Consider the following 13,911-nt stretch of genomic DNA (forward strand, 5'->3'; position numbering starts at 1 on the left):
CAGCGACAGTGTCCAGATCGTTTCCATTACCGTCTGTGTGAGTATGGCAAATTTAACTCTCCTGGTTTGGGAAGGGGACGACCAAGATCTACAACTCAGAAGTACAGGAGGAGATTCTGGAGGCTGTGAACATGACTCCTTCTATCAGCACATGAAGGGTAGCGTTGCAAGTCAATGTTCCTCATACGACTGTCTGGAGACTGTTGAAAGAGTATCAATTGTATCCTTATCATTTGCAACGTGTACAGGCCCTGTCACCAGCAGATTACCTTGCATGAGTTAGGTTCTGTCAGTGGTTCTTGCAGCAGTGTGGTGTAAATCCGAACTTTCCTGCCTTAGTATTATTTACAGATGAAGCACAGTTCACACGAGATGGCATAACAAATTTACACAATCAACATGTATGGGCATATGAAAACTCACGTGCAACTGTTCCATCTCATCACCAGGTGCGGTTCTCCCTCAACATGTGGGCCGGTATCATTGGTGATCGATTAGTTGGACCCCATGTACTTGTAAACAGACTTACGGGGCAGGCATACACAAACTTCCTGGAAAACACCATATCTCATGTTTTAGAAGACACTCCACTGATCAATCGTCAACACATTCACTTCTTGCATGATGGCGCTCCTGCACACTTCAGTCATATGGCTCGCCGGTACTTGGATCGAAGGTTTCCTGATCGATGGATAGGTAGAGGTGGCCCAATTGCTTGGCCTCCACGCTCACCTGATCTGAACCCTCTCGATTTCTACTTGTGGGGCCATTTAAAATGATTGGTTTATTCGTCTCCGGTGCCTGATTTGGAATCCCATCGGAATCGAATTGTGGCATGTTCTGAAGACATACGCAATACTCCTGGAGTTTGGGATTGTGTTCGCAGGTCAATGAGACATCGATGTGAGGTCTGTATTCAAGCAGGAGGTGGACATTTTGAACATCTTCTGTAATGACAACGACCTGTGGAAAGAAAAACGTTCCGGTGAATTTCAATGTTGTGAAGGCCATAACTCGGAAATGAAGCATTTCCGGACACATGTTGTAATGAACTATTTTGATTGTCTACATGTGGGAAATACATACCTGAAATTATGCCCCGTATTTTTTAAACACCCTGTATATCAATAATAAAATATCATTGTCATCATCATCATCAGACCTTTCGGTCCTGTTCATTCTCAAAATTGTTCATGTGATCTTATCATCATCATCATCATCATCAATAATCATCAGACCCTTCGGGCCTGTTCATTCTCAAAATTGGTCATGCTGTCTTTTCAAAAGATGTCCCAAATTTCTCTTCTCTGTAGGACTGTACTGAAAGGCAGCCTTAGTTATTTGGTTTGTGGCATACACTCAACATAATTTCTCCAGTTTATCATATAAGATTCAGTTAGTAGCTGCAATTGATTCGACATTCATTTCTTATTAAGAAAATATAATTTTAGCATTTAGCTAGAACTTGAACACATTCAGTGTCAATAAGAGTTATTCATTAAGTATTTTTAATTTAGAAATCTTCTCACTATTCGTGAGCTGCCACAAGGGACAAAGAGTACTTAACCATACAAATGTTTACAAGTTCATTGAACCATTAATTTTGTTTTGACAATGAAACTCCTATAAGTACGTAGCTGCAAATACATTTTGAGATTAGTGGAAATATACTTAGTTTTAGAGAGGTAAGTGTTACAGAAAAGTTGTTTTCTAATGCCAGGCGTTTGACAATAAAGTCATTTGACCTCTTGCACTCCAATATTTTTCAAAGATATTATCATGACCAGCCACTGAAGCACAGATTTTGAGGTGTTCCGAATGTTACAAAAAAGTAAAGAATGCTAATGAACTTGGTTTCATTTCGAATATAGGTGATGCTTCAGGAGAGCAATTGATCCTTTCAATGCAGCTAAAGTTACAATCGGAATAATAGATGTAGGTATTCCAAGCCTCTTAAACACATCTTTCATGAAGAGAGTAGCGGTATCTCTTGCTCCAACCAGAAGTCTGATTACTTCAAGCTCTTTTAGCTGGTACTTTTGGAGGTAATATGGAATGGTAGGATTGTAGGTATTCTTTTTTTCCTTATCCACTTCTGCTGGCTGTTCCTCATTCATTTCGAAACTCACAGTGGGATCAATTATGAATCCAGATCTTGTAGATTCCTTGAAAACTATTATATCTATGCGCCGTGTACTGGCAGTGATGGAGAGACCATGTACTTTTTCAAAGGTGTTGTAATCGGCATCTTTAAGGGCAGTGGCTATAATTGATCGTACTTGGTGGTGTCTAGCATTTCGCAGAGCTTCACTGTGTGGACAGGATCCCAGGATGTGTGCAAGAGTTTCAACCTCGTTGTGGCAATGCCTACAACGGTTGTCCTGAGATCTTCCCAGCACAGCACGTACTGCAGCAACATTTCCAACCATTTTAATGCCATTGCGCCATTTGCTGTTGGAGAGTCCTTCGTGTTTACAAATCCATTTGTTGGCACCAGGATATTTTTTAAATAAAACTACGCCTTTCCCTTTCTGTGGATGACGACACCAAATATCAAATTCTCTGTTCCTCAGAAGGTTACGAATCGAGAAGAAAATATTTAGAGCTCTTTCACCTCAGGTCTTCAAATAAAGTATGATTACAGTTCAAAATACAATTTGTCGTATTTCCTCTGCACATTTGATCTTATTTTGTGTTACGGAATTAAACACTAATCAAATTCTTCTTTTAGGTAAATAATATTGAATATGGAGAAATTCTGTTTAGTAGGTTAAACAAATGTGTGAACAGAAACTCATTTATGGTATACCAAGTTTCTTAAAAATATTCATGTTTATTAAAATTTGTTACCATTTTTCCTCCTTGAAGTAATATTTTATGTGGATAAGAGAAAGTAAAATGTGTTATGATTGAACAAATTTTTTACATAGAATAAAAACTTCATTAGTTCACATCTTTCTGTGCTAGTCAGCATGCTTGTTGTTGGTTTTAGCAATTTTATCTGCAATTTATGTAAGACAATTAAGGATGTTGATATCTTGTATGAACCAAAACATGTTTCTTCCTTTATACTGTAAAATGGTTATTTTATTATATATTGCGTTATTGCTTATCAGTTTTAGTAATACTTTGTGCCCTTTCTTGTCTTATATACAGATGGAGCTCCAACATCAGTGGACTTCATTCGAGATGAACCCAATCGTATGGTGGCAGCATATAATTCTGCACATTGTGTTGTCTATGATCTAGAATCTGGAAAACCTATGGTGCGGCTAGAAACAACTCAGGTAATGGAGACTTCTGAATTATAGATACCCATTTTGATCAATTAAGTCTTCTAATGTATTGTAACACAATGAATCGTATTTTCTCTCGAATAATTATTTTTAAAGGTCACGTGGAATAAAACTTACAAATGGGAGAACTGAATTAATACGTGATTTATGTTGGTGTTGTTTTATTCTTTTTCTACTCCACTTTCTTTCCTTTTTAATCTTCCTCTTCTTCTGCTCTTTGGCTATCTGTCTGTTCTGACCTGAATTTTAGGTAGTTTGTTTACTAGTCTGACACTAAACATGCCCTTTTGTAGATTTTAATATTAATTTCAAAATTATATCTTGAGACTTGTGTGATACGAGAGGTGATGGAGATGGGTGAGTTTGTAAGGCATGGGTAACAACTCACTAGCTTGCTAGTTTAGTATCTGCTGTGAAATCAGTTAGCTTACCCTTGTGTTATTTTGGACCTTTAGTTTCTTATATGTCTTGTGGAACAATTAATCATTGAAAATCTTTGAAATTGAACCAGGTCTTGCAATTGCTAATGATAATTTTTTATATCGGATATTTATGATAAATTCTGCATTGTATTAAATATGTCGTCATGTGCAGGAGGTTGACAACAATGTGATGGGACGTCAGATTAATTGTGTAGTGGCACATCCAACTCTGCCCCTAACCATTACAGCCCATGAGGACAGACACATCCGATTCTTTGATAACACAACGGGAAAGTTGGTTCACTCAATGGTAGCTCACCTTGATTCAGTTACCAGTCTTGCTGTTGATCCCAATGGACTCTATCTGCTTTCAGGAAGTGAGTATCAATGTGAAATAAAACTATTAATTGGCATTGCTAACGCCACTGTACTTTGCTATACTGTACACTTATGAATAATAAAAATATGTAACTTAAAACTCGATGTAATATGTATGGTAAAATGCTAATATAGTGAAATTTTTTAAGTTACAAAATCCATTTTGGCCCATTTATAGTTTATTCAAGTGTTACTTTCTCTGTAAAGAACTGGTGTTCATTTACTTGCAGATCGTATGAGATTTTTAATGGACAAAGCATCTCTATGAGATTTTCTTCTGATCCCCTATGCATTTAAAATAACATTAAAGTTGTAATAGGAAGTAAATTTATCATGAAAATTCATTGCACTGAAACATGAAACTGTTAATTCTAATATATTTAAGGGAAATATATGTGTAATAGTAGTAATAATAATGATGATGATGATAATAATAATAATAATAACAATAATATATGTTGTTGTTTTCTAATGCCAGGCATTTGACAATAAAGTCATTTGACCTCTTGCACTCCAATATTTTTCAAAGATATTATCATGACTAGCCACTAAAGCACAGATTTTGAGATGTTCCGAATCCATTTCTTGGTTTGAGTTGCACAATGTGCAGTAAGGGGACTGATATATTCCAATTCTATGCAGGTGCTTGGCCAAACAATCATGACCTGTTGCCAATCTAAATGCAGCTACAGACGATTTGCGTGGTAAATCGGGAATTAACTGTGGATTTTGATGCAGAGAGTTCCATTTTTTCCCTTGGGATTGAGTTATCATGTTGAAGTCTAAGTATGTAGATTTAATAAATCTCTTCATAGTGTAATATGTAGATCTACTTACAGGTCTGTAAGTAGCAGTGCTGCCCTTCTTAGCTAAAGCATCCGCATTCTCGTTTCCCAGGATTCCACAATGGGATGGTATCCATTGGAATACAACTCTTTTATTGAGTGATATTGAGAGAGCATTTTAGTTATTTCTGCTGTTTTTGAAATGAAGGTGTGTGTTTAGAGACGATTGATAGAATAGCTGCTTTGGAGTCTGACAATATAACTGCATTCCTAAATTTATTGATGTGGCATAGAAGATTTCTGAGACATTCACATATTGCAATGATTTCACCATCAAAACTTGTTGTTCCTTATCCAAGAGATCTATAAAGTGAGAAGAGACAGCATGTAACACCTGCACCAGCACCTTGTTCTCTGGAGATCAAGGATCCGTCAGTGTATAAATGAAGCCAGTTTTGTGGAGGGTACCTAATATTAATTGTCTCTAAAGAAAATTATTTCAGTATTTCAGTGTTTACTTCTGATTTCAGTATTTCTTCTGTTAAATTTAGATTATATTCTATATTTAATAGAGTTAAAGGGTTTGGTTTAATTTGTAAGTTTTCTTTTAAATTCGGGATATTGATTTTCTGTTTTAATTCTTGAACAATGGATATGAAACTTTTTCGAGTTTTCAATGTACAGAGAGGACTGTATGAATGTCAATTGTTTCCTGGTAATCTGATAAGTTTTTCATATTGAATCAGTGCTTTGTCTTCTATTGTCATTTTGATGCTGTTAATATTAATGAGGAATCTCATAGAATCTATTGGCGTTGTTTTGATTCCACCAGTAATGAGTCTGAGAGCTTGGTTTTGAACATATTCTATGTCGTTTATGAAAGGTGAAGTAATTAAAATTTCTCCGCAGTATGTCAGCACTGGCTGTATAAACATTTTATATGTAGTGTTTAAAGTATTCCTAGAGATTATTATTAAAGGTAGGAATTTATACCACAACATGAAGATATTAGTTGTACATAGCCTGTAGTTATGTCATGAATGTCGTGAAGCCTGAGGATGGCCAGGTTACAACTGAAATGTGTTTTGTATCGCAGCAATTGAATGGGGATATGCTTCTCGTGCATAGGGTTCAGCGTTGTGCCCTGGCAATTGGTTTGTTAACATTGCACTGCAATTCATTGATTGGTTAACCACATAAAGCTGCAACATCACTCTCCTTATACCACGGCAGAGTTCCCTAACAGGTACCCATGCACCTCTATTGCTAGCTATGCTCACTTTGTCTTTCAACAATGAACACTGTATGCATACCTAACCTTGTAGTCTCTGTAGGTAAATTCATATCTTTAATTATTATTATTATTATTATTATTATTATTATTATTATTATTATTTATTTAATTAATTATTTATTTATTTATTTATTTATTTTGGTGGAGTTAAGGCCATCAGATCTTCTCTTCCACGCATACAAAATTTTAGGACAACAATGAAGAAATTAATTAATAATGTTTAATTACACAAAAACATAGACACAAAACAAGAATGTTAACAATTACAGTACCATAACACAAAAAGAGAAAAGAATACAAAAAACATTAAAAAAATGTTAAATTTTTATACTATTAGACAAAGCTTAAGAACTATATTAATGTTAACAGACAGTGGGCTTTCGGTCCTGATACTGAATGTTAGGTGTGCGTCAGTTGCAGGGAGATCATTGAATTCATTGCTACAGTTCCTCCGTAAGCCAGGGAATGTGAGGTCTTGCCGGTGTGTAGGGACCGAAAATTCACTGTCTGATTATTAAACAAGATAAGATAACTAATAATGAAAACAAGAAATACAATTATAAATAATTAGATAAAGATTATAATCAACACATCTACAGTCACGCTCAAGGTATGGAGCATTGTCCATTATAATTATACTCCCTTCCTCTAGATGATTTAGAAATCTGTTTAAGAACCAATCGCGAAATGATTGTGCCGTCATTTCTTCGCGATAATCACTGGTTTTCTTTGATCTGAATACCCATTTACTACCTGGAACGAAAGCTGTTTCAGCTGATCCTACATGGCAAACAATAAGTCTACCTCCCTTTCCTAAAGGCACTTTAAGACCTCTATTTCTATTTGAGTCTTGCCAAACATATTTCAGAGAATGATTTTTGTTGACCCACGTTTCATCAAGGTAAAATGTGGGTCGAGTGTCACCTGATGATCTGATCATTTGCATTTTGCACAGAAACGTCAGTCTTGCGGCAACAATATCATTCCGTTCCATTAGATATTTTTGCCCATCATTGGTTTTCTTGTAGTGGAATCCCAACTTATTCAATAATCTTTTAGTGGAAGAAACTGAACCTGAGTAATTAATTTTTTTTCTAAGCAGTACAGTTAGTTTGTCAGCTGTCGGAAATTTTCCGTTATCGTAAAAGTAAAAAATTGTACGTCGTACGTCTTTTTGGAAGTTGTCTAGATTTGTAACTCGTTTTAGGAACATTCATATGCTTTCTAGGAGAATGGAACAATTTATCGGCACCTTGTGTTAGTGCTCTTTTAACGTCTCTGCATACACGGGACACTGTAGACACACTTAAAGAACATGCCTCGGCAGTCAGTGCTTGACATTTTGAAAAGTTAAGATTTTTACGCATTTCTTCAGAAGAGTATTTCCTAAAGAAATTATAAACACTAAACACCAATTTCCGAATTTTACTGCCATATCCACTCGATCCACCATTCCCACTTGCACTGAGCTCACTAAGAGACATAATTGTTTTGAGAATGCCAAATTGCCAACATACGAAAAAGATATTACATTACACTTTCATATATCGTACTTTAAACAGAGCCAACTGCACACAACACCATCAGAAATCGAACTGACATTTCAATTTAGTAGTCTCTCTTCTCTCCTCTCACAAACAGATAACTCTGTTTATATTCTGAAGGAACCCTTTGTTTGAAGCTGTAAGTTTATGGTTCTCAAAATTCTTACATATGATAAACATTCCTTATCGCATTGCAGCTGTATAAACATCGACCACTACTTCATTGCTGGAAGTCAGCACAAAGCAATGAGACAGAGGCAACTGTGACGAAAAAATCTTACGAAATTACGATGATCAGAAACAACTCTCTGATTCATTAGAAATCACATCATCCACATTAAGGACAATAATAAAATATCTCTGCAGCTGAGTCATTCCACGTCAAATCACACAAAATTATACAAATTTTGACCTTCATATTTCTGATTGCGTTTATATTTTTTTTACCAACTCTATGGGTCTCATAAACCAACAAGTGTATTTTTATTTCCTCCTAAGTCCACATGTTTTTAAAATATTACATGTTAAAATTCATTTAAAATGTCGCACAATGCAACATTTAAAGCGTCATATTTCTGACGATATTGAAGTTAAAATTTTTTTGAAAAATGCATTTAAAAGCTTAAAGTACTGTCTTTTATTGAATATTTACTAACTAATTTTAATATAATTATTTCAAATATTTTTTTATAATTCAATTTTTAAAACATATACATCAAATTGAAATAGCCCTATTAAAAATCTAAAAAAATGCCTACTAGGTGCACTGAAGTATTCTTAATAATTCCAGAAAAAATCAGAATGGGATCTCCAAAAGTTTAATGGAAATTTAATTACTTATGACAGAATGTGTAGCGGTTGGCGCAGCAGCAGTGGACGGGAAGCGTTAAAGCGCGCTAAGAGGTTTATCGGCGCTGGATAATTGACTGAACTTTGCAACATTACACCCAGTACGGATCAAGTTACTCGAGGAAACACTGCTAATTTACTTATTATGATATCTTCAAATAATTGTACATTATTCTTTTCAAATGTTTCTTTTCATTCACATTTTAAATTTTCATTCGCCTACCTTCTTTCTTGAAAGAATGTAATTTTAATGTACCAGTTATTGGTTTTAGATTATGGTATCTGGCCTGCAAATTTTCAGTGTGGTTTTTGTGCTTATTGAATGGGCAAAATATAAATGACACGTTAGAAATGTTTTTTGTGACTAATCAAACCGTTTTTTTTGTGTTGTTATAGGATCTTGTACAGGATAACTCTCGTGGCAAGTCTTTTAACAGTATCTCCAATAACAACACATGGACCTTTACCATGCGACATTGCAAAGAAATGTCATTCAGCACTAATTCCATAATCGTCTTCATGTAAGCAATTATTTTTAAAATTTTTTTTTTGTATTGTCAACTTGATCCATTGGAAAAGTAGATGATTTTTTTCATATCGTTGAATTCTTGCTTTAAGAAATTGATTGCTTCGGATTGAAAAAAGTGAAAGGGATTGGTGTCATGTTTCATGGTTTCTGAGATGACATTACTTTTGTAACGAATTTCTGTATCTCCTTTGAAATATACTACGAAAGGATTTATTTATTTATTTATTTAAATATACAGAATAAAGAATATAATCACAAATAAGAGAAATAGAAATAAAATAATACAATCAATATTAAAAAAAGGAGATGCAGTAGTATTAACAAAATTTGAGACCGAATGAGCAGCGGTCGTGTTCGGTCACAGTTCAGTTATAATATTAATAGGCCTATAAGAGAATATAAAATAAAATAAAGTAGGAAGTAAAATTAAAATTGTACTATATTGTGGCTTGGCATATGTTCCAATGCACACCTTGTATTGAATCTTGTATTACAAATGAATAATTTTCAGAAAAGTCTGCAATAACTATGTAATTTTCAGGTTGTACTTTCTTTGCATTCCGTCAAAAATATAATATGGCTGACTTTTGAATGGATGATGATGCATCTTCTGCATGAAAAACTTAACATGCTAGGGAGCCTTTTACTTTTGAAACTTTTCACGGGGGTATCGTTTTGTTGTATCTTTCTTTTCTTGATAGGGGATTCTATTGACATCAAACTCTTGTTTAATTCCTCAATATTACTGATTTCTAGCACTGTATCCATAGAACTACTAGAAGAAATACTGGGATAATCACTTTCTCTGTCCGCACTTTCATTTGATTCATGTTTATTAATATCACAAGAACTACCGGCTTCACATATAATTTCACCTGACCTATGCGGAAATTGATTGATTTTTACGGAACAAATCACATATTTGCACACTTAAAGACTCCTTTAAATTGAGCTTTATCAATAAGTCGCGACTTACGCGTCTTAGTGTACTTTTCTTTTTAAAAGCGTGATCAGGAAGGTCAAATGGATATAAACACTTGTTACATATTACACGATCTTTACCATCACCCATGTTGTATAGAAGTCGGGTCACTGCACGAAATTCAAACCCAAACTGATTATTTTTCTCTCCTGCCATCTGTTTACTGCCATAAAGTTTACTGCCTTACCCAGTCTTGCTATCATCAAACACTTGGCTATATTACAGTATAAACTGTGAAGGGCTTCCCCTCTTAGCTGAGCTGACAATAATAAAATAATTTTAGATAAGATATTTACTGTTCCTTAAGGTATTAATCATTTGATGATTAGTATGGTGACATCAGATGCAACTGGAAATTTCCACAGGCAGCCTTCTAGCCTATGGCTGCAAGCAGTTCATTAGCTGTGCATCGCGAGCGCGTACATGCCTCCGGAAAATAAATTGTTACAAATGTATGGGTGCCGATCCCATATTTATAAATGCAATAGTTTACAGATAATACATCAGCGAACAAATCTATATTTTTTTCAGATTTTTAACTTGGCTATTTAATATAGTAATTTTGCTTTGAAAAAGAAATGATTAAAAAAATAGGCCAAATTTTAAATTTATTTGTGATAGGCCAAAGTAATAAGAAGTGTTGTATTTCGTCTTTCAAATGCGCCAAACCGCAAATCTCAATTATATGTAGACACAGAGTTCCAAGCGTGTTTATGTAACAGTGCGCGCATAATTTGCGTAACTTCAAATATTCATAACTATACAAATAATTAATTGTGAAAATAAAAAAATACGGGTCTCCTTATTTGATGTCTGGAATTCATGAAAAAAAAATTCGACCATTTTCGAGAAGGTCGTGTTTTATTGCTGTGCGATTTGACGTGGAATGACTCAGCTGCGACGTCGGAAGGATGTAAGCGCAAGAGAGTGAAGTGTGATAAACATGAGAACTTGGAAACACGCACACGACAAATAACTATAAATTACTTTTTTCGATAGAATTGAGTACAGTACATATTGTAAATGTCTTTGACGTACAATACAGTAATTACATAATGGAGTAACACTGTATTACTTTTCATGAATCATGTATTTCCATAAAGAAAAATGCTAATAGATACTGTATATAAGTAAAAATTACAAAGTATACCCGGTTTACATGCGGTCCCTTGAACAGCGTCTTATCGGGGTTTTATCGTATTAACCCATAAAATTGGAACCACTGGGGGGGGGGGGGGGGGGTAGAAACGTGATTTTTGTTTCTATGTGTTCAGAAAACATTAAGCATTCATCATATATACATGCAGGGTCCCTACAACATACCAATTTTCCCAGCGCACTTGTTATTTGATTTTTAGATTTCTAAGCGGCGACTATGTGGTGGGTCTGCGTAGCCCATATGTTGCAACGCAGCACTGCCGCTATTGGCTATCGCCAATAAGCAGACACCTGCAAACGTCAGGAGGTTTGAGCGTGACTGTAGTCACATATGAGTCATTCCACATCAAATCGCACAGCAATAAAACACGACCTTCTCGGAAATGGTCGAATTTTTTTTTTTTTTCATGAATTTCAGACATCAAATAAGGAGATCCGTATTGTTTTATTTTCACAATTATTAATTATTTGTGTAGTTATGGCTATCTGAAATTACGCAAATTATGTGCGCACTGTTACATAAACTCACATGGAACTCTGTTTCTACAAATAATTGAGATTTGCGGTTTGGCGCATTTTAAAGACTAAATACAACACTTTTTATTACTTTAGGCCTATCACAAATAAATTTAAAATTTGGTCTATTTTTTTAATCATTTCTTTTTCAAAGCAAAATTACTATATTAAATAGCCAAGTTAAAAATCTGAAAAAATTATAGACTTTCCCTGATGCATTATCTGTAAACTACTGCATTTAGAAATGTGGGATCTGCACACATACATTTGTAACAATTTATTTTCCGGAGGCATGCTCGAGCTCGCAATTCCCAGCTAATGAACTACTTACAGCCATAGGCTAGAAGGCTGCCCGCGGAAAGTTTTACGAAATCCCATGTTGCGTATAATAACTGTCTCACCACACTACAAAAGAAATGCATTCATCAAATGATTAATACCTTAAGGAACAGTAAATATCTTAAGTTATTTTATCATTGTCAGCACAGCTAAGAGTGGGAGCCCTTCACAATGGTGTATGTTTATACTGTAATATAGCCAAGTGTTTAATGATAGCAAGGCTGGGTAAGGCAGTAAACTTTATGGCAGTAAACAGATGGCAGGAGACAAAATATAGAAGAGAAAAATAATCAGGGTTTGAATTTCACGGAGTGACGTGACTTCTATACAACATGAGTGAAGGTAAAGATCACGTAATATATAACAAGTGTTAAATCCATTTGACCTTCCTAATCACACTTTTAAAAAGAAAAGAACACTAACACGCATCATTTGCAATTTATTGATAAAGCTCAATTTAAAGGAGTCTTTGAATGTGCGAATATGTGATTCGTTCCGTAAAAAATCTATCAACTTCCGGATAGGTCAGGTGAAATTATATGTGAAGCTGGTAGTTATTGTGATATTAGTAAACATGAATCAAATGAAAGTGTGGACAGAGAGAGTGATTATCCTTCTTCTTCTTCTAGCAGTTCTATGGATACAGTGCTAGAAATTAGTAATATTGAGGAATTAAACAAGAGTTTGATGTCAATAGAATCCCCTATCAAGAAAAGAAAACTACAACGAAACGATACCCCCGTGAAAAGTTTAAAAAAGTAAAAGGCTCCCTAGCAAGTAAAGTTTTTCATGTAGAATAGGTATTGTCATCTCTTCAAAAGTCAGGCATATTCTATTTTTGACAGAATGCAAAGAAAATGTACAACCTGAAAATTGCATAGTTATTGCAGACTTTTCTGAAAATTATTCATTTGTAATACAAGATTCAGTACAAGGTGTGCATTGAAACAAATGGCAAGACACAATACATCCTTTCATAGTATATTTCAAAGGAGATACAGAAATTCGTCACAAAAGTATTGTTGTCATCTCAAAAAGCATGAAACATGACACCGATTCCTTTCACTTTTTTCAATCCGAAGCAATCAATTTCTTAAAGCAAGAATTCAACGATATGAAAAAAATCATTTACTTTTCCGATGGATCAAGTTAACAATACAAAAACAAAAAGAATTTTAAAAATAATTGCTTACATGAAGACAATTATGGAATTAGTGCTGAATGATACTTCTTTGCAACGTCGCATGGTAATTGTCCATGTGGTGGCTTTGGAGGAACTGTTAAAAGACTTTCTACGTGAGCAGCCTATACAAGATCCTATAACAACACCAAAAAAAAAAAAAAAAAAAAAAAAAAAAAAAAAAAAAAAAAAAAAAAAGCTGATTGGTCACAAAAAAAATTTCTAAAGTGTCATTTAAATTTTGTCCATTGAATAAGCACAAAAACCACACTGAAAATTTGCAGGCCAGATACCACAATCTAAAACCAAGAACTGGTACATTAAAATTACATTCTTTCATTCCGTTGTCAAAAACTGAAGATTTAGTAAAACAATTTTCTTTCAAGAAAGAAGGTAGGCGAATGAAAATTTAAAGTGTAGTGTGAATGAAAACAAACGTTTAAAAAGCATAATGTACAAATATTTGAAGGTATAACAAGTAAATTAGCAGTGTTTTCTCGAATGACTTGATCCATACTGGGTGTAATGTTGCAACATTCACTCGATCATCCAGCGCCGATAAACCTCCCAGCGCGCTTTAACGCTTCCCGTCCACTGCTGCTGCACCGACCGCTACACATGGTGTTGTAAGTAATTAAA

At 34.7% G+C, this 13,911-nt stretch overlaps 1 protein-coding gene across 1 annotated transcript in view; it reads left to right on the plus strand.

Moving 5' to 3' along the window:
- The window catches only part of Cka (Connector of kinase to AP-1), a 169,749-nt gene that overhangs the window by 149,598 nt on the left and 6,240 nt on the right, over nucleotides 1–13,911 (plus strand). The window contains exons 11-12 of the mRNA XM_069848173.1: nucleotides 3,157–3,287; nucleotides 3,891–4,095. Of these exons, the coding sequence (XP_069704274.1) occupies nucleotides 3,157–3,287; nucleotides 3,891–4,095 (336 nt within the window). The remainder of the gene's footprint in view (nucleotides 1–3,156; nucleotides 3,288–3,890; nucleotides 4,096–13,911) is intronic.

Source organism: Periplaneta americana, chromosome 15 (assembly GCF_040183065.1).
Source record: "Periplaneta americana isolate PAMFEO1 chromosome 15, P.americana_PAMFEO1_priV1, whole genome shotgun sequence".
Classification (NCBI taxonomy): domain Eukaryota; kingdom Metazoa; phylum Arthropoda; class Insecta; order Blattodea; family Blattidae; genus Periplaneta; species Periplaneta americana.